The sequence below is a fragment of the Dermacentor variabilis genome, chromosome 3, assembly GCF_050947875.1.
Source record: "Dermacentor variabilis isolate Ectoservices chromosome 3, ASM5094787v1, whole genome shotgun sequence".
NCBI lineage: Eukaryota > Metazoa > Arthropoda > Arachnida > Ixodida > Ixodidae > Dermacentor > Dermacentor variabilis.
Window position 1 is genome coordinate 195158031 of NC_134570.1, and position 22149 is coordinate 195180179.

The following is a 22149-nucleotide window of genomic DNA, read 5'->3' on the forward strand; positions in this document are numbered from 1 at the left end:
TTTCTGCCATTTCTTCAAACGCGTTTCGCACCGCCACCCGCTCTCCTCCTCCCTCTAGAAACGTCAGTGCAACAACCTAAGTTTCCAACGGAAGCGCCATTTTCTCGAATTAAACTATGGATTGGATTCAAACGTGCCATTCCGCAGCCGAAAAGGCCGCCTGTTGGATGCAATTCAATCCACCAGACGCGCCATGCGAAGCCGTACGATCGCTCCAAACTTCCCAGCTCCCGTCGGGTTCGGCGCCTAGCAGACGAAATTCTCGGTGGGAGGATGATTGACAGGAGCGTGTCGTCATTTTGACGTCACCAAAAACGTGGCTGCGCCCCGCGCCTGGCGACGTGGGCACGGAGTAGGCCAATCGCGCGCGCCGGTAACCGAACGAACGCGCCAAACAACCATCTCCGATCGCACCCCTGTTTTCAGTCGCTCAGAATACATAAATGCCATGTCCCCAAGCTCCTCCGTGTTATCTTTTACGCGTCCTGGGCGCATGCAACTCTCCTGTGTTCTCACTCTCGGCAATCGCTCGTCGCGTTTTCGACAAGCGTGAGTACCGAAATAAGGTATATGTTGATGCAGAGCTATAAAATGCATCAGAAACTTGTCCCACTAAAATTCAGTACACGCAAAACGAACTCACTATTGCCGGCTTGCTTTTTTGCGAACAGCTTCACAACCCCAGGCGTGGCGAGCATGCCTCAAGATATTCCAAAAAGTTACCAAATAAATTACAATACTTTTTCCGGTCAGACAATGCGTCATGAACTTCTATCAGTAAGATTCAGTACACGCGAAACTAACTGCGTCACACGGCCAAGGTGCTTTTCGTCACAAAGCCAGGTGCGGTGAGCGTGCCCGAAAACTACCGAAATTAGTTATAATTGTGCTTGCGCTCATAGAAAGCGTCGCAAAGATCTCCCAGTACGAGTAATTAACTCATATTAACTAGGCTTGGACTGCGGAGCTGTTTTTCGATAACTGCGTCACTATATAGGTTAGGTTTTGAGCAGTAAGCCTTAACGTGCTTGAAGTGTGTCGCAGACTGTCAAACAAAATTCCTCACCTTGCTGTAGTCCAGTAGTGCAGTGGTGCCGTGCCGAAATGCGGACGGAACACAAGAGAACGCCGGGAGCCCAAAAAACGGGCTACATCCAAAAGAGACGGGTCACCGAGCCCGCGAGCTTCACATGCGCCGCAGGCCTCGCTCATTCCTGCGGCTTGTCTGGCCCATGACGTATGGACTCGCGTCTGGCGTCCCGCTAGCTTGTTACTAGGCAACGCTACAAAAATATGTTGCAAAGGATAAGTACATTTACACGCAAAACTTTTTCACTTTTAGTGGGAAAAAATAAAGAAAAATAAAACGTTGTCTGGAAGGTTATTTCACATTCTTTTTTCTGATGCTCGCGTCAAGTAACGGATGGAGTTGAAACTAGGCGTGACGTGTTTCCTGTTGCCAGTTTTTGAAGTGTGTCCCCTCTTGTTGAATTTTTCTCTATGGCCATAGCACGACCACTAACTGAGCTTTTGAAAAAAGACGCCCCTTTCTAGTGGGGCGATAACGAGGCCTCTGCATTCTCGCGTCTTATCGACCTTCTCACAACGCCACCTGTTCTGGCCCATTTCGATCCTTCTGCGCCTACCGAAGTCCGTATTAATGCCAGCGGTCACGGAATTGGCGCGGTACTGGCACAACGCCAGCGTGGCCACGACCGGGTTATCGCTTACGCCAGCAGGCTCCTCTCACCCACGGAGCGCAACTATTCCATCACTGAGCGTGAGTGTCTGGCCCTAGTTTGGGCGGTTGCGAAGTTCCGCCCATACTTATATGGCCGACCCTTTTCCGTTGTCACAGACCATGACGCACTTTGCTAGTTATGCTCACTGACAGATCCTACAGGAAGACTTTGTCGCTGTGACCTACGCTTCCGCGAATATTCGTATACTGTCACCTACAAATCTGGCCGACTACACAAGTACGCTTACTGCTTGTCTCGTTACCCGGTAGACGAGCCTGACGACGCCGATAGTAGCACCGCCAACGGCATTTTCTCTGTGCCTGCCCTTGCTAACATCGCCGAGGAGCAGTACTGACACCTATCGCTGCGAGCACTCATCGAGCCTCTGCGCTCTACACCTACCGACGCATCCGTTCGCCGATATGTCCTTCAGGGCGGTATTCTGTACCGAAGGAACTTCTTCCCTGACGGATCTGATCTTCTTGTCGTGCCAAAACATCTACGACAGACTGTGTTCTTTGAGATGCATGACGCACCCACTGCAGGACATCTTGGGTAATCCAAGATGTCCGCCGCCGCTTCTATTGGCCTGGTTTCGCTCGCTTTGTCCGACGCTATGTTGCTGCCTGCGATACCTGCCAGAGTCGGAAAACACCTCAGGTGCTACCTGCCGGTCATCTCTAGCCGATCATCGTCCCTGTAGAACCGTTCTTTCGTGTTAGATTAGACCTCCTCGGTCTCTTTCCCACGGCATCCTATGGGAACAAAACGGTAGCCGTCGCAACTGATTACGTCACCCGATACGCGGTCACGCGGGCTCTCCCAACCAGTTGCGCCAGGGACGTCGCGGACTTTCTTTTGCCTGACATTATCTTACTTCATGGCGCCCCGTGACAGCTGCTTACTGACCGTGGTCGTAACTTCCTCTCGAAAGTTATCGCCGATATTGTGCATTCCGGCTCCATTCAACACAAGCTGACTACCTCATACCATCCTCAAACCAATGGTCTGACAGAGCGGTTAAACCGTACTGTTAACGATATGCTGTCCAAATACGTTTCCAAGGACAACCACGACTGGGATATTGCCCTTCCTTACGTCACATTTGCTTATAATTCTTCCCGGCACGACACCGCCGGATTATTTTCATTTTATCTACTCTACGGTCGCGAACCGCCCTTGCCCCTTCACCGGTAATCACCGGTAAGCGAAAATCAGACCCCGAATGGCTGTTCATTACACTGCGCAAATATCATATGTTTATGATGAAGCAAACGAAGAAAAAGCTGATATTTTGCCAGCATGAAAGTGGGGCAGGGCAAAAAAAGATAAAGGTGTTTACCATATTGCTCGCATGTGTATGACATTGAAGCACTTGCACGCACTGTAATATCACTACAAGTAGACATACATTCAACTGCGCTCTGACTCATCTCTGCTTATTTTACAAGAGTGAAAAGTTACTGAGCTGGTCTAGCCTAGTGTAAATGAATGTAAGTGCCACTGAATGCCAGTAAGTGTAAGAGGCATAAATTCCGCAATGCCTCCATGGCTGCTGAGCTTTCGACTGAATCAAACGCTTTCTCGTAATCAATGAAAGCTATATATAAAGGTTGGTTATATTCCGCACATTTTTCTATCACGTGATTGATAGTGTGATTATGGTCTATTGTTGAGTAGCCTTTACGGAATCCTGCCTGGTCCTTTGGTTGACGGAAGTCTAAGGTGTTCCTGATTCTATTTGCAATTACCTTAGTAAATACTTTGTAGGCAACGGACAGTAAGCTGATAGGTCTATAATTTTTCAATACGTAAATCACCACGATCGACCGCCACGATCGATCGATCAGTGGTGATCGATGAGCCATTTCCCGCAAATTAAACGACGTATGAATCGTTTCCCCCTTTAGGAATGCTTCGCCGCCTAAAGGCGAAACAAAAGCGCCTCAAGAAAAATTTTATCCAGCGCAATAAAACGAAACTGGTCGAGCATATGGAGGGAGACCTATAGCGTATGCCACTAGCGTACAATTAGTTGATTGAATCTAATCTCACTGCACTGCAATGAGCATTTTATTAATCACCCCATTCATTTTAAACGGTCCAGAAATGTAACCCCACGAAAAAATCCAGCCCGCGGAATGGAACTTGACTAGCATTTAGCGTGGAACCGTTATCAGCATTAAGCGCCTGAAGTGCAATTTGCGAAAAAGGAGACATCGCTCGGTAATCGATTAAAAGAAATATGCTTCCCATATAGTTACGCTGACCGCATCTCCCGAGGGTCAGCTTCGCCTCAGTAGTCAACGTCCCACATTGCAGGAGTTGTCTATCCGCCTTTCCTAACATCACTAGTGCTGCATTGGTCAAGAGCTGCAATGAGAACTTCATTAGGTCTCTAAATGAACTTGAAATTCATGTACATCTACAATGCATATATCTATTAGAAAGTTCCAATCTAAATTCCACCTACATGTCTGAATGTACGGAGGTTTAGGTACGGGAAGCAATGCGCTCATTTGGAATTACTGCGTCGTCAGGAACAGCCAAAATTAAGGTGACGTATTATCTAATGATTTAGTCACTTATATCTACTTATAATCTACTTATAAACGAAACAACAATGACAAGCCTAATGTCTCAAAGTATGGAGGAATGCATTGTAAAGCCAGTTTACGGCTCGCCATCAGTGCGCATCCATCATAATCCTGCAGCAATACCGAATTCTTTTAGCCTGAATTGTAGAAACATATCATACACAAGTCGAAGACATCCTTTTGTGAAATATACAACTTTCTGAAGGACGCACCGTACATTTTTCGCAGTGATTGAAATACGACAAAGCCCTTTGCAAAGTGCGTTCTTGCCGGAGGGAAGTAAAATATTGCCTGCGTTTCTTTTTTTGACAAAATAAAAAAGGCGCTTTATTCCATAGACCAATTTATATTACTGGAGATATCGGACAACTTTTGCTACAATGCTCCTTATTGCAATTTCGAAAAAGTAGCTTTTACGATCCCAAAAAAAAGGTTTATTCTGATTGAAAAAGGTTTATTCTGTCTTTACACAGCTGACTATTACTTACGAGGAGCCTAAAGAATCTGTTGCGTGTATTTAGTGTTTACATAAGTAGCCTCCCATGCATAGCGGTCCCTTCTAAATTTAATCTAGTAGTGTAAAGCACCGCAGCTCACCCGCATTGGCGCTTCGTTCATGTCCGCGCTTTGTAGGGCTGACACGGCCCTTATCGCATGCGTGATAGCGCATGTTGTGCTTTCAGCGGGGCCAGACACCTAATGACAGTACGCTTAATTTACTGTGTAAGAAATTATGACACAGCAGGCTGTGCTTTTTCAGTAGGATAATGTATGTCTCAAATATTGGCTTACGGGAAATTGCGTATTTTTTACCCAGAAGACTAAGGGGCAGTTCTTACACAGTGCGTGCTAAGCAATAACAGCACCACATCCAACATTCCTTTACAAAGGCAATTCTAGAATTGTTGTCCCTTTCTCTTGACCTTCATGCACAGTTCTGCTTCGGTCTTCACTTCGATCGCACAGTATCATGGAATGCCTGCACCGGTTATATAGTCAATCTGCTTTATTAGTGTTTGTGGACATGTGCAATTTAAGGTCAAGTTATGATTTTTTCCCTCAGCCAGACTGTATATACAGCATTGTGTAAGTTCTTTTTTAGGTATGGCTGGTAGTTCACGATTGAGAGCTCCCTTGCAATGTTTAACTAATTCATTTGTACCCTACTTATAATCGCAGTTCTCGCCTTCTGAACATTGCAAAGAGAAGGCCCTTTAAACATTATGTACTTCTTGAGTGCGTAGACAATTTGCATTCGATGTTAGGAGTGAAAAACAACTATTCTACTATGTTCAAATTGAAAACATTACGGTGATGCTACTTGGAGACCACCGCAGGTCTGCACGAAATACAGAAGGGAAATCCGCGCTTCCTATATCCACTTTCATTCGTACAGGTTATAACGTAATCCTACTTCCAATTCATTTAAAAGATTGTTAGGTTTAATTGTGTCAACGGTTAATAGTTTATAGATTTACAGAAAAATTGGTAGAAAAAAAGTGAAATACAGACTATTCATTCGCATAAATGCTGTTTTCAACTAATGTGCATCTGCGCTGTATTACAAGCTTGTTTCTACGTTCCACAGTATTTCAAAATTCTAAATATTCTGAAGTTCAATTTGTATCTGCCTTATTGCGAAGTTTTTTTATTTGTAAAAGTTTGGTTTTATCGGTGACCTCCCTTCTGGATCGGAAATTCTTCTAAAAATTTTGCATTTGTCGCGAAGCTGTTGTAATTAGCACGGGGCTCATACTTTGGTTTTACTCATAGGCAACCGCGTTTCACCGATTGGCTGCTTTCGGACCGGGAAACTGCGCAGTCCCGTAGACAAGCCGCAAGGCTCGTGCGGACTGGAACTTACTAGCTTCTAAATACTTCTCAAGCCAAATAGCTCGACTCCACAGCTCCACCCATGAAACTCACTCTGAAACGAGTAGGCTGACGCTTCGTGACCTGCAGTGTGTGCAAGTAGCAGCTTAAGTGATGACAGATGTTTTGCGTTTAGTTCTGGAAGAGGTATTTATTCTTGTCTCAAAGAATAACTGGCAATGAAGAATGTTGCGACAGATGTCATATCAATCGTCCGTGTGCATTGTGAGAAGATTCATGTGCTCGGAAACGCCGGGACTCCTCTCAACTGAGAGCCTAGCACCTTGCACTGCTGGAGGCCACTTGACGCTCACCTGGCGCAGCAGTAGGTGCTTCCGTAGCGGACACCGCTACCAACCGCTTTTCCGTCTTCAGTGATGAAAATTGCAGTACTAAGCAGGCAATGATGAAAGTTAGCCTTTGTAGCCGTAGAGGCCATATCCATACCCGCCGCCGTAGCCACCACCATATCCGTAGCCACCACCATATCCGTAGCCGCCACCATATCCGTAGCCGCCTCCGTATCCACCGCCGAGGCCCGAGTGAGCGAGGAGGGCCCCTCCGCCGCTGACTTTGTTGACATGGTGAATGGTCCTGACCACAAAGGCTGGTCCAGCCACGGCCTTGGCAAATGGAGGTCCTCCGCTAAGAAGAGCAACGCTGCTGCCGACACCTACACCACCAAGGCGAGCACCACCAATGCCTCCGCCGTAGCCATAGCCTCCACCGTAGCCTCCACCATATCCCAAGCCTCCACCGTATCCGAGGCCGTAGCCGCCGTAACCGAGTCCATATCCACCACCGAACCCGTAGCCGCCTCCAAGGCCGTAGCCGCCTCCAAGGCCGTAGCCACCTAGGAGTCCTCCAGCGACGGCACAGGCCACGACGGCAGAAAGGATGACGGCAGTGCTCTGCGTAAGTAATAGCGTGTGTGTTACGGATAGTTCGAGATGTTATAAATTAATATGCCGCATCAAGAAACGAAGACGCGAAACAAGCGCTTGCGTTGTTTACTTTTCGGTTCGCACTGATATCAGGCATGCATATATTAGACGAGAGCATTTTTACTTAGAAGAGCAGGTCTTTTTCATGCCAATGATTTTCGGCGAATCGGTTTGTCATACGAAATGACATATACAGTAAAAAGAGACATGGACTGTCCTATTATCAGGCCTTTCCATGTCTTTTTTCATGTTTTATATTCATTCCATCGCAACTACTTATGTTATTAGGAGATTAAGCCACAAGCGCTGACGAGAACATAGTCATTTACGACTGAAAGAATGCAAAACTAGATTTGTTTGCAAGCTGAATTTGCTGGACTTCTCAGGTTAAAGTGCATGTTAATTAACTACTACTTCGTTCGTTTGGGTAAGAAGGAGAAAAACAATTTTTCCTCTCAAGGCGACCTCTAGCCTCTAATTTCGCCTGCAATCTCTGCACTTGGTTGAGTTGTTAATGACAACAACCAATGAAAAATATATTTGGGTACCAAAGCATGGATGCATCTCTTCCTCGCAATGGTGGTGCTGCAGCTAAAACGAGGAAAGCGCAAGGCGACTGAGACACAACACGATCATATGTCGAGGTCCATCTCTATCCATTTTTGTGCCTGCGCTTTTAGTTACGGCTATAGTTCAGCTTTACGTAATCGTATCAACTTGCACTTTTTTTTGCCATAGCTAAAGATTGAGGTAATTTATGCGAAGTGGTAAAGAAAATTTCAGCGACTGGCTCTATTTCAAAGAAAGAAATTTATTCAGTTGCCTTCAAGCACTGCCACCTTTGAAATAGTAGCCGTGCGCACGAATACAGCCCCCCCCCCCCCCGCTTTCCTAGCACTCTCCGAACATTCCCTGAACATATGCTGTACAGAAGAAATGGAGCAACCTTCTACGATTCGCGGTTGATTTATGCAATCGTGCGAAAACGGCGACAATCGAGCTGGGCTTTTAAATTGGTAAGAAAGTGAAATAAGATGGAGTCAAATCTTACAACAGGGGTAGAAACTCCGGCTCGCCTTGCGCAGCCTTCACCTCCGCGTGAATTCCAGACCAGACCGTTTTCTTCAAACGAACCAACTCATCCATGGGTCAAAAACTCGCCGCTGATAGACAGATCATTTCGGATGAATTACTGATGCATAATTCCGTGAATGCCAAAAAAGACGATGAGCATGCACTTTGACGAGCTACGGACATGCCTAGCTTTCTCTAGGCCGTAGAGGCGTTGGGGTTTTCCGCTGCGGCGATTGTTGCTTTGTCTCAGGATCGTATCTGTACACCTATGTTTTGCGCCGCCTGCTTGTGATGCTTGAGGTGAATAGCGGGCCACTTGTGGTGTTTCTGCCCCTCCCCCCAATGTTTCGCTCTTTCCCTCACCCAGTCCAGAGGTTGCCATTTTGACACGACTGCCTACATGAAGCTTGAATCACAGAAGGCTGCTCGACTCCTTCTGTAAAGAGTCTTCGAGGACATTCTGCACAAGGGAACTATTTTGAAGAGACGGTATTCGATGACACATGAATATGAATGCTGTTTCTTGGGTGTGTTGTGAGTGCATACTCGTGAGTATTGCGCTCACTAAACATAGACAACATGAAGGCACACGGATAAACAAATGGGAGCGCTGTAGCAACCGATATTTAGTGAAAATTTCCATCTTTATATGTATACGTCGCCTAACAGCCACTTGATGCTTCCTATCGCACTGATGAATTGAAGAAGAAAATTTCTTTATGTGATGGAACGTTCGATGGGGTACTGAGACATTTCGCTAATGGTCGCTTGTTGATCTATGAGGCCTTCCTTTTGTCCATGTTTAGAAAGTGCGATCCTTACCAGCATGCACGGAAATATATTACTTTCTTTAAAACACGGTCAGTATGAAACTACTTGATGTCACTTCTACCTCAGCATAGCCAGAGTGAACAGTCTCTTATATCATAGGCGCTTTTCTGCCGCAATTTCGGTGCACTGATCATTACGCAAGGCACTGGCTGCGCAGCTGATGGTGGCGCGGTTTATAGTGGGAAATGATTCCTAGTACTTCTGCAAAACTAAGTCAGCCGACGCTCTTACTAACGAGCATGTTAACCGCACCTTAAAGAACACATTAAAGCTCCTTCAGTTTGCAAAGCTATCGACCATTACATTTGTGTTCTATTCCACTGTTGTGGCAGCTTCACTGTTCAGTTGTATGAGCCAACTTACCAACGCGTTCATGATCTTGGCTGCTGCGGCTGCTTGTCGAGAGGGAATGTCTGAAGCTGCAGCTACGGGCCTCTTATATACTGCAAACTACACCGCGAACACTTTTCCTTCTTGCGCGAGGGTCACGTACTTGACAACGGTATCGCACGGGCTGGGCTTCGCAGGGCGAAACAAAATATATCTAAAGGAAGAGCTGGGCGCCCGTCAGTCTAGCCTTTTTTGGTTAGCGCTTCGTCGCTCTCACGATGCTCTGCATAGAAAGAAAAGGCGCAAACGAAAGCGCTCGCTTACTTTGGGCTTCGGAGCCCTAGTACTCGGTATCTCTCGTTTCCGTCAATGGAAGGTTTACTCAGGAACATACACCGCGGCTGTATGCAAATACAACGTTTGGCTCCATGCGGAAGATCGGGCGCTCGTTTGACCTAACTGCAAAAGTAGCGTTGACTAAAATAATACACTATTTTGAGTGCTGCGTTTTAAGCATACATGCAACCGCGTTCCTCCAGTAGTTTCCTTAAGCGGTGCATGGAAACGAGTTAGGATGCTACTTTTTATTTCTAGAAATGAAATGTGGCGAGAAAAGAAGCTTCTAGCCGTGATCTAAGCGGCCGTGTTTCTTAAATAGAAAATTTTGAGACACTGGTGACTGACTGCATAGCCTCGTAGAACACCTACGATTATTAAACTAACCAGTTCCTGCGCATAGACGTTAGCCAGGCTTTTGTGCACAATCACAATCTCCTCAATCAATAGAGAAAGAAAATAATCTCTGTCGAACGATGGGCATATTTCTGGATTCGTTTATATTGCTGCTTAATGGTAATTTTGCTGGTTTTTGCTGTCCGGAAGCGCCGGTGCTTCTGCCTTCATTCGTTATGTTATGTTTCCGATAGTAATTCCATCATTCAATTTCCCTAAAATATTAAATATTACCTTCACGGACTTGATACGGTTGTTCTGTCCATGAGGCAAAACTGTCACTAACGCTAGCATAAACAATTGCTAATGTACAAGCAGCTGTAGAGTCTAGACTAAGTCTAAAATGGGGGCCCCTGGATTGTTTTGTAATTCAAGATTTCTTCATTGAATAACAGCTGATTGCGCGAGTAGAATGATGCGGTTATATAATTAATTTATACATTTAGTTGTTTATTTATTTAATCGTTCATTCATTAACTACTGCGGGCCTGTATTTCAGGTCTTACACAAGAATGGGTATCGATAAAAAATTCTGCAGCAACGGAACATGTTTTTTGCCACGAAAGAAAGAAGGATTTACATAACAAAGCAGATATATGTGCGGAACCGCCTCACCCACCAAGAAAAAAAGGTATAAAATACCACACAGTAAGAGCACACAATGAAGGATGCGCATGGTGAATATGAATATAAACAACACAAATGCTATAATACATAGGAAGGATCAACGACAGTAATACAAATACAACTGAAATTACGCTAACGAGCGTAAAAAAGGTTATTAGGTAACTAAATTATAGTATACAAATGAGCAACACAAGTTTCTTAATAGACAGAAATGTTTAAAGAAAATAACGCAGGGCAATTTCTCAGAACGCTGCCCCGTGTAATACTAAATTTTACTTGTTTGAACAATTGAAGAAACAGTAGAAAGCGCATTGAGTATTTGCTAGAAATGTACTCCTGTTAGAATCGTTTACGACCCACATCGGCACAGTGATTTTATTATGACCGCGACAGCGCCCATGGAGCACCGTTTATCCTTTTCTCCCCTGCTTGTAGATAAAATCTATAATTGTGGTTCATTGTGCGTGAGTAGCCCAATGCCAGTTGATCCTTTCATAGGGTCTGACTAAGCCACACATCATTTCTTCTGCCATGACGCCGCAAGACACGTCAATTCCGCGCTAGAATTTCGCCCTTCCAGTTTCCCGGAAATCTTAGGGAGGTACACGACACGAGCTGGCGAAGTTTTGGAGTAGCCCTGACATTTTAGTAAAACCTTACAGCCAATGCTGTTATTTTGCCTCACTTGTGCTAATAATGATGTAATACATGCGAGTTGAGTTTTTTTTTTACACAATACATCATGTTTTCGATGGCTTTCCTAAAAAAAATAGTCAAGTGTAAGTACGCATGATTGTTGTATTCATATAGGAGGTTGTGGTCAAGTACTGCACCGTGGCCAATCCTGCTCTGGTGAGGGACTGCGTTACCGGTCAGGCCACACTCCAGGCCTGTTTATGCAAGTTTATGTACACGCGGATTTCTTTTTATCCGGTGGAAAATTGCGCTGCACCGGTATTCGAACCACGGTCGTCTTGCACGCGAGGTGGATGTTCTGCCTCGACGCCATTGCTGCACCCATGTAGCACACATGCAGTACATGACCGGTGTAGTTGGAGAAGTATGGGAGAGGCCTTTGTCCTGCGGTGGGCGTAACCAGGCTGCTGCTGCTGATGATGATGATTATGATGAAGCACGCATGACGTTGGCTAAAAGGCCATTCATTAAAAAAAATATATAAAGCAGAATAAAGAAAATACAGGTGCTCCATGGCACAGTCGCCGTCAAAAGCTTAGGCGGCGAGGTTCGGCGAATAAGTTCTATTTGAACGCAGCTAGGCCCACAGCCAGTAACATTATGCAAAGCCATTGGTTAACTCTAGACCAGTGCATGCTGAAAACCCAAATACCGCGCTGATTGCCTACAGAGAACAAATACTGATCTTTATTTCAGATTGCGCTCTCCGTAAACTTTTGACGCTGACTATACGTTCGGAAGGCGAGCTGCTGTTTGGCTGAGACGTGATGAGAAGCGCCGAGCGCTTGGTGATGGAATATTGGAGGATATAATGGTAGAACCTATGCGAAATCAGGTGAATTTACGGCGCAAATCTAGCGATTGAAGCTCAGCATGCTTTTTGTTTAGTGACACTGACGATCAATAAATGGTCAGAGTAAATTAATCTTACCGTGTGATACTGTACGGACTCGCTTGTACTGCATAGGTTCTATATTGCTGAAGATTCCATACTAATTCGCTACTAGGCATTGCTATTCGAATATTGGCCTGTCTTGCGCCTACCGAAGTACGCGGTCGCTTCTTGGGATGTAGGCGAGGATATGCTACTTGGGATTAGTAATGCTGTATGTGTGAGTAGGCTGACTGGGTTTATAGCATGAAGTACGTCAAGGTACCTGCGTTAACTCGCGGTCGAAATTAGAGAGCCCCTTATTGTATATAATAAAGTCATCTGAGAGCGTCTGCGATAAGATGTTATAACTTTAGTAATATTGCGAGTTATCAGCCTTCTGTTAGGCTATAAGAAAAAGCACTGTGTTCGAAGTTCTCTTGTGTGTTAAATTGCAACGCTTTCATCGCTTCCAAAGGAACGTGACAGTATAAGTCTACTTTTCTCGCACCTACTTGACTTCGCCTGGCTACCACCGCCTGGCTCGTGACCTTTATATATTTAAATATGCCCCGATGGCATAAGGGATGCCATGGAACGAAAATAAATAGCGTTTCTAAAGAATGAACCATCGCAGCTTCACGACAAAGTCGGGTACGTTCATGTACAAAAATGACTGTTGATTAACCATTGATTTATTGTTGGGGAATTGTTGAAACAACGGACTTCAACAAATTTTCAAGAGCAATTGCGTTCACTCAACCCCTGCACAACAATACTACTGTTGAGGGTTCCCAATAAACAATTGATTGGGTAATTTGTGTTGATTTTTCTAGTTGTTTTTTGTTGTGTAGCAGTTGAGTCCAGAAGACAATAATTAGGACTCACATATGAAAACATTCCCAAAATTTATTGCCAAGCGTTCCAACCTCATTCCTGTCACTTTGCGGCAGGTAGATTCTTCTTTCGCCTCGCTTTCATTAAAAGAAAGTAATGTGTGACCGATGGGGTGGAATCGAACGTCGGCCGTCGATCGAGCCCGGTACTCTAACCAACAGGCCACGAGCGCGCGCATACTCCTCTCATTCGTAAGCCAGTACGCTCCGAAATGCTTGGTGCGTGAGCCGCGTGCCATTTCCTAGTGCTGTCGCTACAGCTGGCGCTTTGAAGCGCCTATCTCCGGGACCGTTCCACTTTGGTAGCCGTTTGGCTACGTAGAAACTGCAACATTAGACTAGATTCATGACCGCCCAAGTTCATAACCATTTATTTCTTCGCCGGTGAACAAATGCCAGCGTCGTTTTAGCATACACTAGATGACATAGCCATTGGTACGATCCGAAATGAGCACGTTTCGCGGAGCAGAAGAATGCGAAATTCACTCGCAAACATGGTGACGTCATCTGAGAATTATCGTCCTATCTCTATTACAAGCAGTTGTTGTAAACTTCTCGAGCATGTTATTGCAAACTTCATTCATGAATTCCTTAGTGATAACAATGCACTATCAAAATTTCAACATGGATTTAGAAAAGGGTTATCCACTGTTACACAACTAGTTACAACTGTGCATGAATTTTCACGAGTGCTTGATGCATCAGGACAAATAGATGTTCTCTTTCTAGATTTCTGTAAAGCCTTTGATAATGTGCCACATGGGAAATTGCTGTACAAATTACCGTGCTTGGGGTTACCAGGAAAAATAGTTCAATGGATTGGGGCTTATCTTCCCCACAGACAACAGTATGTGGTAACTAATGATTCATCATCTGCTATTCTTCATGTCACGTCTGGAGTCCCACAGGGAAGTGTATTGGGACCACTTTTGTTTTTAATTTATGTTAATGACCTGGTTGATGTTATTCCCGAAAATGTGTCTGTACGTTTGTTCGCGGATGATTGCATCATTTTTAAACAAATTGTATCACCCAAAGATCACATTGAATTGCAACATGCACTGAATGTTATTGACGACTGGTGTCAAAAATAGAGCATGCAACTAAATACTCAGAAAACAGTACTACTGCGTATCACCAGGAAACTAAATCCTAGCCAGTTCTGTTATACCCTTAGAAACAATAGTATCTCGATTGTAGGCAAATATAAGTACTTAGGTGTCACCCTCACAAGCAACTTAACTTGGTCAACCCACATTTCTGATATCTGCAGATCTGCACTACGTAAGTTATGGTTCCTTAAAAGAAAGCTGAAATTCGCACCCTCGCAAACAAAGCTTTTAGCTTATAATGCGTGTGTTCGTTCTAAGCTTGAGTATGCTTCTATCATTAGGGATCCCTATTTAAAGAAAGATATCATGCAACTTGAACGTATTAACAGAAAGGCTGTTAGGTTTATATTTGGCAAATATCGTAGACTTGATTCCCCATCCAACCTAATGCAATTAAACTGTATTTCTAATCTAGAAGCCCGCAGAAAGTTTAGTCGCCTTTCATTTCTTTATAATTGTATGTTTGCTAACATAGAAATAGATCTGCCTGACAGTTTAAAACCCCTAACAACACGACGCACACGCCATGGCCATGAATTTGCACTTACCCCAATGTTTGCCCGATCAAAATCTTTCAAATTCAGTTATTTTCCAAGAACTGTGGAAGAATGGAATTCTCTGCCGTCTGATATTTTTGGTTCCAATAATAATCTCGCTGAGTTGGAGTGTCACCTTCTCTCTTAAGCTTTATTTTTCTTTTTTTTCTTTTTTCTTTTTTTCTTTCTTGCTTTTTGTTGTCTGTTGTTTTGTACATTCATGTTGGATGTAACCCACACCTGCTTGGGCCACCACATTGGCCTGCAGTATTTTGAAATAAATAAAAAGAACATGCGTGTAGGTCGGCAATAGGGCAGTACTGTGGTAAGCCGGTCCAGGCGCATCGCCTTGCGGTTGATGCGCTCAAGCTGAAGGCATTTGGTCGCGTTAAGTCGCATGTAAGTATATGCGTATAGTACTTTTGATGCGACGAGAGCTAGGGCTATTTGACGGAGCCCAATTTCTGTAATTCCCCATCCATGCGCAGAGACGCGGCGCATAAGGTGTAAGGCCTGATGGCAACTAAGAACTGTGCCACGAAGCCAGCTTTTGTCTCCTCCATCCTCGTCAATTAGCATGCCGAGTATTCTGATTGTTTGTTTCCGGCAAATCACAGAGTCCCCTAAACGAAGGGAGATAAGGTTGCGTTCGGCCTCGGCTCGCCACCGCGGTCCATTACTGACAGCCACGTACTCGGTTTTCTGCGGTGAGGTTTGCATGCCACACTCCTTAATGTAGTCGTGAACGGCGTTGAGGCCTACCTGCAGGGCTAGTTCTTGCTCCCCAGGGGCCCCGAGTTGGTCCACAGGGTTATATCGTCCGCATACACGGCATAATTAAGACCGGGTATCGATGTCAGCAATGGTGGTAGGCCTGACATGGCAATGTTAAAAGGAGCGGGAGATATGACAGTACCTTGAGGGACTCCGATTTCATTATGTTGCCATTCACGGAGCGTATCCCCAGCCATCACCGCGAATGTTCTGTCCGCAAGAAAAGCTTTCACGAAACGGTACAGGCTCCCACCAATCCCCACTGCCTGAAGTCGGTGAAGTATGGTAGTGTGGGCCACAGAATCGAACGCCTTTTTGACATCGACTCCAACCACTACCCGGACCTGTGCGCTGCTTGGGTAGGCGAGAGCGTCCCCATGACGCCTTCTTAGAATATCTTGCTTGCTGAGCCCACGGCGAAATCATGCTTGAATAGGGGACAGAATGTTGTGCTTGTCCAAGTACCATTTAAGTCTACGTAAAGCCATGCGTTCCATCACCTTACAAACGTTAGACGTTAAGGAAATTGGCCTGAGGTCTTGTAATGACCGACTTGGCCTGCCAGATTTTAGAATCGGTATCACCACAGATTTCTTCCAGGAGGGGGGGAAGATCACCGTTGACCCAATGTTCATTGATCACTTTCGACAGGGCCAGTTTATACGATTTCGGAAGCTTCACAAGCGTTGAATAACGTACTCCATCCGGTCCCGGGGCGCTATTCTGGTTGGAGTCATACAGTGCTGCCTCTAGTTCATCTAACGTGAAGGGGACGTCGTATGCGTGGGATTTGTCTGATGAGGGGTCCGCAGGCAGGGCACCCACATTTTCTGGTTGGGGAAAAAAGACCTTCCCTGCTTGAATAGCTAGCTCAGCCGGGGAGACGTTCAGTTTCAGAGCTATGCTTTGGGACGGTGAATTTGGTCGCTTGCGTCCGAGGATAACGCGAAATACGCGCCAGGCCTTCGATAAGTTACCTGTGCCATTAAGCGAGTGGCAGAGCAGCTGCCAATGTCTGAGAGCGAGTTGCATAGTATACCGCTCAATCTCATGAGTCATGCGAGAAAGCGCGCGCCTACGACGAGCTGTGCGACCAGATCGACGTAGGCCTTGAGAGCACGGAGCCTACGATTCCATAGGCTCTAAAGATGGGAGTCCGGCTTCGGCGCATCAAACTGAACTGAAAGCTTTGTTGTAGCTTTTTTCTTAGCATCGTCAATTTGACTGATGATCTTATCTAAGTGGGCGGGAACCTGGTCTGCACCGAGAGCTTGCCGGAATTCATGCCATGAGACGAGCTCCTCTATGCGATGGCGTTGTTGAAATTCCCGAGATCGCCACCCTCGAGGTGTCCATGACACCACCACTGGGTAATGGTTGCTGCCCATGACATCTTCAGCCCGCGCCCATACAATTTCTTGGGGATTAGAAACTAGTGTCAGGTGTGGAGATGTATCTTGCTGGCCTCCGTGTTGGCCAAGGCGAGTGGGTAACGTTAGTTCGTTGACGATGGTTAATATGGCTCTGGCAACGTGCTGCCATAGGTATCTTCCACGAGCACCTGACCGGTGGTATCCCCATTATGTGTTCATGGCGTTGAAACCGCCCCCAACTACAACGCGATCCTGCGGGTATATTCTTAAGTAATGTGCCACAAAAGATATATCCACTCGATATGTCGTAGTGCCGAACGACCTGGCATAAACCAAAAACACCAAGGCTTGTTGATCACCGTCTAGAGTGAGGCGCACACCCTCTACCTCCTGCGTCTGCGTGCACCACGCGGAACTATCAAGCTCTGTGTGGGTCGCTTGTGAGAGGACAAGAACGCATGCTTGTCCGTTGGCTACTGCAGACGCTCTTCGCGATCCTGGCCCAGGAAGTCGGTGTTGAATGGAAGGAGTGCAATAAGGTTTGTACCCTATTAGATTAGGGCTATTAGTACTAGTCTCCTGAAGTAAGATAGCTGTCGAAAGCGTGCGCATGATGTACAATCTCGGAGATTGTACATCATGCGCACGCTTCCGACAGGCTTTGCACCCCCGAATGTGTCTGAGTGCGACTAGAAGGCATTCTGCGAGCGTGCAACATGGTCTGGCTGAGCCTGTGTTGTAGCCACCTCTGTGTACTTGGCGTACCATCGCGTCGACTGAGGCCAAGTTCTTTTGGAAACACGCAGTCACCCGTGTATTTGAGCTTTTAAAGTGCAAAAATAATGCCCGGCAAGGGAGGGATGCTTGAAAATCGGATGTTTTCTTCACATTTTATGGCATTGTTTGGGAGTAGTCCTTGCTGTGAAATGTACGTAAAAGTGAATTTATCTGTGATGCCGCTCATTCACCACTTACGCGCGATTCGCCTCTACACGCAATATTACTGTTGGGTCAATATATCAAAATGATACATGCTTGTAATTTACTTTTTTCAGCTGATGGCATGCGGTGGAGCTTCCTACGGCAGCGAATGCTGCTTACCTGGTGCCACAACATTGGATGAATGCAGAAGAAGCCGGAACAAGCATTTATATAGAGCAAAATAAACATTTCATCATTTCAGAAGACGTCTTGCGTTTTCGTTATAATATTGCACCTGACAGATTCGGCTGAGTCTTGTAGAGGTCGTTCGCAATCATTTTTACTAATCAATGAAACGATTCCACGCCAAGGCCAGGCGTGGTTCAGCAGAAGCGAAAAAAAATAAATAAATGCCGTGCCCATCCGCGGAACCGGCGCGGCGTGTACCAACTGGTGTTCAAAATGCGCGCACCCAAAACCGAAACCGGAAGGTGTTAATACCATCCGCTTGGTGTTCTACAGTCAATTCGGCTGCTGGGCTCTATGGGAGTGTGCGCGCTTGTTGAAATTTCTTTCTCTATGCTCTAACGGCGACGAGTGGTCCGGCCACACACAAAAGTCGTCTTTGCTACCTGACAGACAGGGATACGGGGCAAGAATTCTTAGTCGACATAGGAGCTGACGTAAGCATTATTTCCGCCCAAACCTCCCACCGAAAAGCGACACCTTTGTCGTTTTTGCGAAGCGCCAATGGCACCACGATTCCAGTTTTTTCGTCACACTCCGTCATGCTAAACCTTGGCTTTCGAAAAGCGTTGTGCTGGATTTTTCTGGATGCAGACATCTGTCGTGGACTTATTAGAGCAGACATCTCGCACAACTATGGACTCCTTGTCGACGTTTAAAAGCGCTGTCACATGAAGTCCGTTACCCAGCTGTCCGTTCGCGGCGTCCCAACAAGAAGCACATCGCCGATCGCGCCTATTTCTGCCATGTTGGACGAAACGTTCGCCGAGCTCCTGTGCCAGTTTCCCACTTTGACGCGCCTGTCGGATTGAACGAAACTGGTCCAACATGACGTGTGCGATCACATCGTCCCCTCCGGCCCGCCAGTCTATTTCTGACTCCGGCGTTCATCCCTAGAGAAACTCAGAATCGCTCGCGCGAAGTTCGAACACTCGCTGTAATTTGGCATCATCCGCCCTTCTTCCAGTAATTGGGCATCTCGACTTTACATGGGTGCCTAAGAAGACTATAGACTGGCGCCCACGCGGCGGTTACCGGACGCTAAACATTACAGTTCCCGATCGCTACCATCTCCCGAACATTCCTGACTTCACGGTAGCGTTGCACAAGGCGACGATCTTTTCTAAGATGGATCTCATTCGTGCCTATCACCAACTATACCGGCCGCCGCAGAAGACATTCCGAAGACCACCATCGCCACACCATTGGGGCTTTTTGAATTTCTCCGCCTGTCCTTTGGCCTACGGAACGCTGGCCAATCCTTTCAGCGCTTCATCGATTTCGTCACTCCAGGCCTTCCTTTCGTTTACGCGTACTGTGACGACCTTCTCGTCGCAAGCTCTTCAGCAGAAGAACATCTTCAACAATTGCGGTTGTTGTTTTTCCGCCTTTCCCGTAAAGAAATTATCATCAACGCCACCAAGAACTAACTCGGTCGACCGGAACTCGAGTTCCTCGGGCATATCTTTGACGCTAACAGCGCTCGACCACTGCAGTCCAAGATTTGCGTCACCAAAATACTTTCCACGACCGACCACTATCACCAAGCTTCACCAATTACTCCTATTCAACAATTTCAATCGCCGAATTATTCCCGATTCCGTATGACTTGCGGTTTTGCCCGACGCTCTGCTGGGAAGCAAGCATAAGCATGTGCTTCAGTGGACTGAAGAGGCCACCAACGCATTCACAGGAGTCAAGCCTCCCCTCGCCGACGCCACGCTGCTCACACACCCAAAGCAAGACGCGCTCACTGCCATCATGACAGAAGCTTCAAACACCGCTGTTGGCGCCATTCCTCAGAAATTCATCAACACTGCTTGTCAACCACTCGTCATTTCCCGCTATAGCGTGTTCGCGCGCGAATTACTTGCTGTTTACCTGGCTGTCGGATATTTTCCTGATTTCCTCGAAGGGTATGAACTTACTGCCTTGACAGATCACAAGCCGCTTGTGCATGCAATGAACCATCCGGCGTCTTGTTACTCGCCCCGCGAAAGTCGACACCCTTCCTACATCTGAGAGTTTACAACAAGGTTGCGTCATGTCAAGGGCACCGACAACGTTCAAGCCGACTTTCTGAGTCACGTCAATGCTGTTTCCATGTCGATTTGAGAAGCTTTCAACATCGATGTCGATTTCCTTGCCAGTCAACAGCGTGAGGCCACCGAACTTCGTGCCCTCCACAATTATTCGACTTCCCTGAAATTGGTGGACGTCGCTATGACTCTAGACGTTGCATCTGTCGTCTGCGACCTATCTTCCGGTACGCCTCTACCATACATTCCGGCATCCCTTCGCAGACGTCTATTGGAAACCGTGGACAACTTGTCGCATCCTGGAATACGCGCGACACAGACGCTTCCTTCCTGTCGTTTCGTTTGGCCTCAGGTAAGCGCTCAATTTGACTACTAGGTTTTGTGCTCTTTGTCCTGTCAACACTCCAAAATGCAGCGTCTCACTATCCCAACTGCGAAATATTTCCTTCCACCGGATGCTGGTTTCCAGACCGTGCACCTGGACCTCGCATCGTCGAAAAGTTACTGCTACCTACTGACATATTTCGACCACTACCCACGGTGGCCAGAAGCTATACCCATATCCCACAACTCAACGCCCCCTGTTGCAGCAGCTTTCGTGTCTACGTGGATTGCAAGGTTTTGCTGCCCATTCACAAAAGTTACAAATCAAAAGTCACAAGCCAAAAGTTAAAGGTACTAAAATTTTTTGGCACACCACGTTTTCACGGGCATGTCAAGTCCACGCTTATGGGGCATCAATCGCCGGGGAAGTGGGTTCTAGGTTTACCTCTCATCCTACTTGGCATTAGAGCCGCACTCAAGAGCAATCTACGTTGATCTTGTGCTGAGCTGGTCTATGGCGCTCACCTACGCCTGTCATGCGATTTCTTTGCCGCCACCACCAAAACACCTGTGCCATCACCTGCCGACTGCGTTGCCGAACTGCAAGCTTTCTTCAGGCAGTTAGACCACAGTAAAACCACAAATGAGGCAGTGCAGTTTGACACGGGTTGGGCCTTTCTTCAAGTCAGAGGCGCGCAAAGCAAATTAGTTTTGAAGAAAGACACACGAACATGGATGAAAATAAGTTGGCAGCTAAAGTTCACAATTAACTGTACTAGAAAAGCGTGGGCACAAGTGGAAGAGGTGAACAAAGTTGGCCACCAAGTACAGGGTAAACGAAACTGTAAATGGACAAGCAGTAGTCATCAGAAAAAGGGACAGAAACGGAGACGGAGAATTCGAAGCAAAGAATGGAAACAAAAAGGACGATGGTTATTTATAACAATGAAACGAAAGAAATTACCAGGAAAAATCTGTGCCATAGCACAAAGGGCAGTACCTTACTACTTGATTCTCCAGCCGGTTGCCTAAGGACAAGAACGTACCGGAGAAAATAATCAGAACTAGATGAGGCATGTATATGGTGCAGTGAAAATCCGGAGAACACTCAGCACATCCTAATGGAATGCGAAGGAATTCACCCAGTAAGAACCGCCGGTAACCTACACCTTCCAGAAGCGCTTGGGTTTAATGTAGACTGAAGGGTCAACTGGTCAGCAGTAGAGATTAGCACGATATGTTACAGTGTTTGTGGTGGCAAAAAAAGCAGGAAAGAGATTGAGGCGACCAGATTTCTTAAAGTCACCGCTAGCGGTACAAGGTAGGCATTGAAGGAGAAAAAAGATTAAGTAGATGTATACAAAAATGCCAGATAAAAACATGTATTGCATACCTGATTAAATCAAGCACGCTAGGTGACTATTTGTCACCGCCACGCTTCAAAGGGGATGCCACTATGTTGTCGTCGTCGTCATCATCATAATCATCATCATCATCATCATCATCATCATCATCCTCGGCAGTGGCGGCACCGGCCGCGCGGAGGAAAGAAGTTCCCGTAAGCTTGCCTTCGCGCATAGCGTTAGCCGCAAGCGTTTCCGTAAAGATTACG

General features: G+C 46.3%; 1 protein-coding gene across 1 annotated transcript; it reads right to left on the minus strand.

Annotated features, from left to right (window-relative positions):
* Nucleotides 1-6593: 6593 nt before the first annotated feature.
* LOC142574971 (uncharacterized) lies at nucleotides 6594-15259 on the minus strand. Its single transcript, XM_075683948.1, has 2 exons — nucleotides 15182-15259; nucleotides 6594-7122 (listed from the first exon to the last, which is right to left on the minus strand). The coding sequence occupies exons 1-2, from the start codon at nucleotides 15257-15259 to the stop codon at nucleotides 6625-6627; spliced, it is 576 nt and encodes a 191-aa protein (XP_075540063.1). The 3' UTR covers nucleotides 6594-6624.
* Between the last annotated feature and the right edge of the window lie 6890 nt (nucleotides 15260-22149).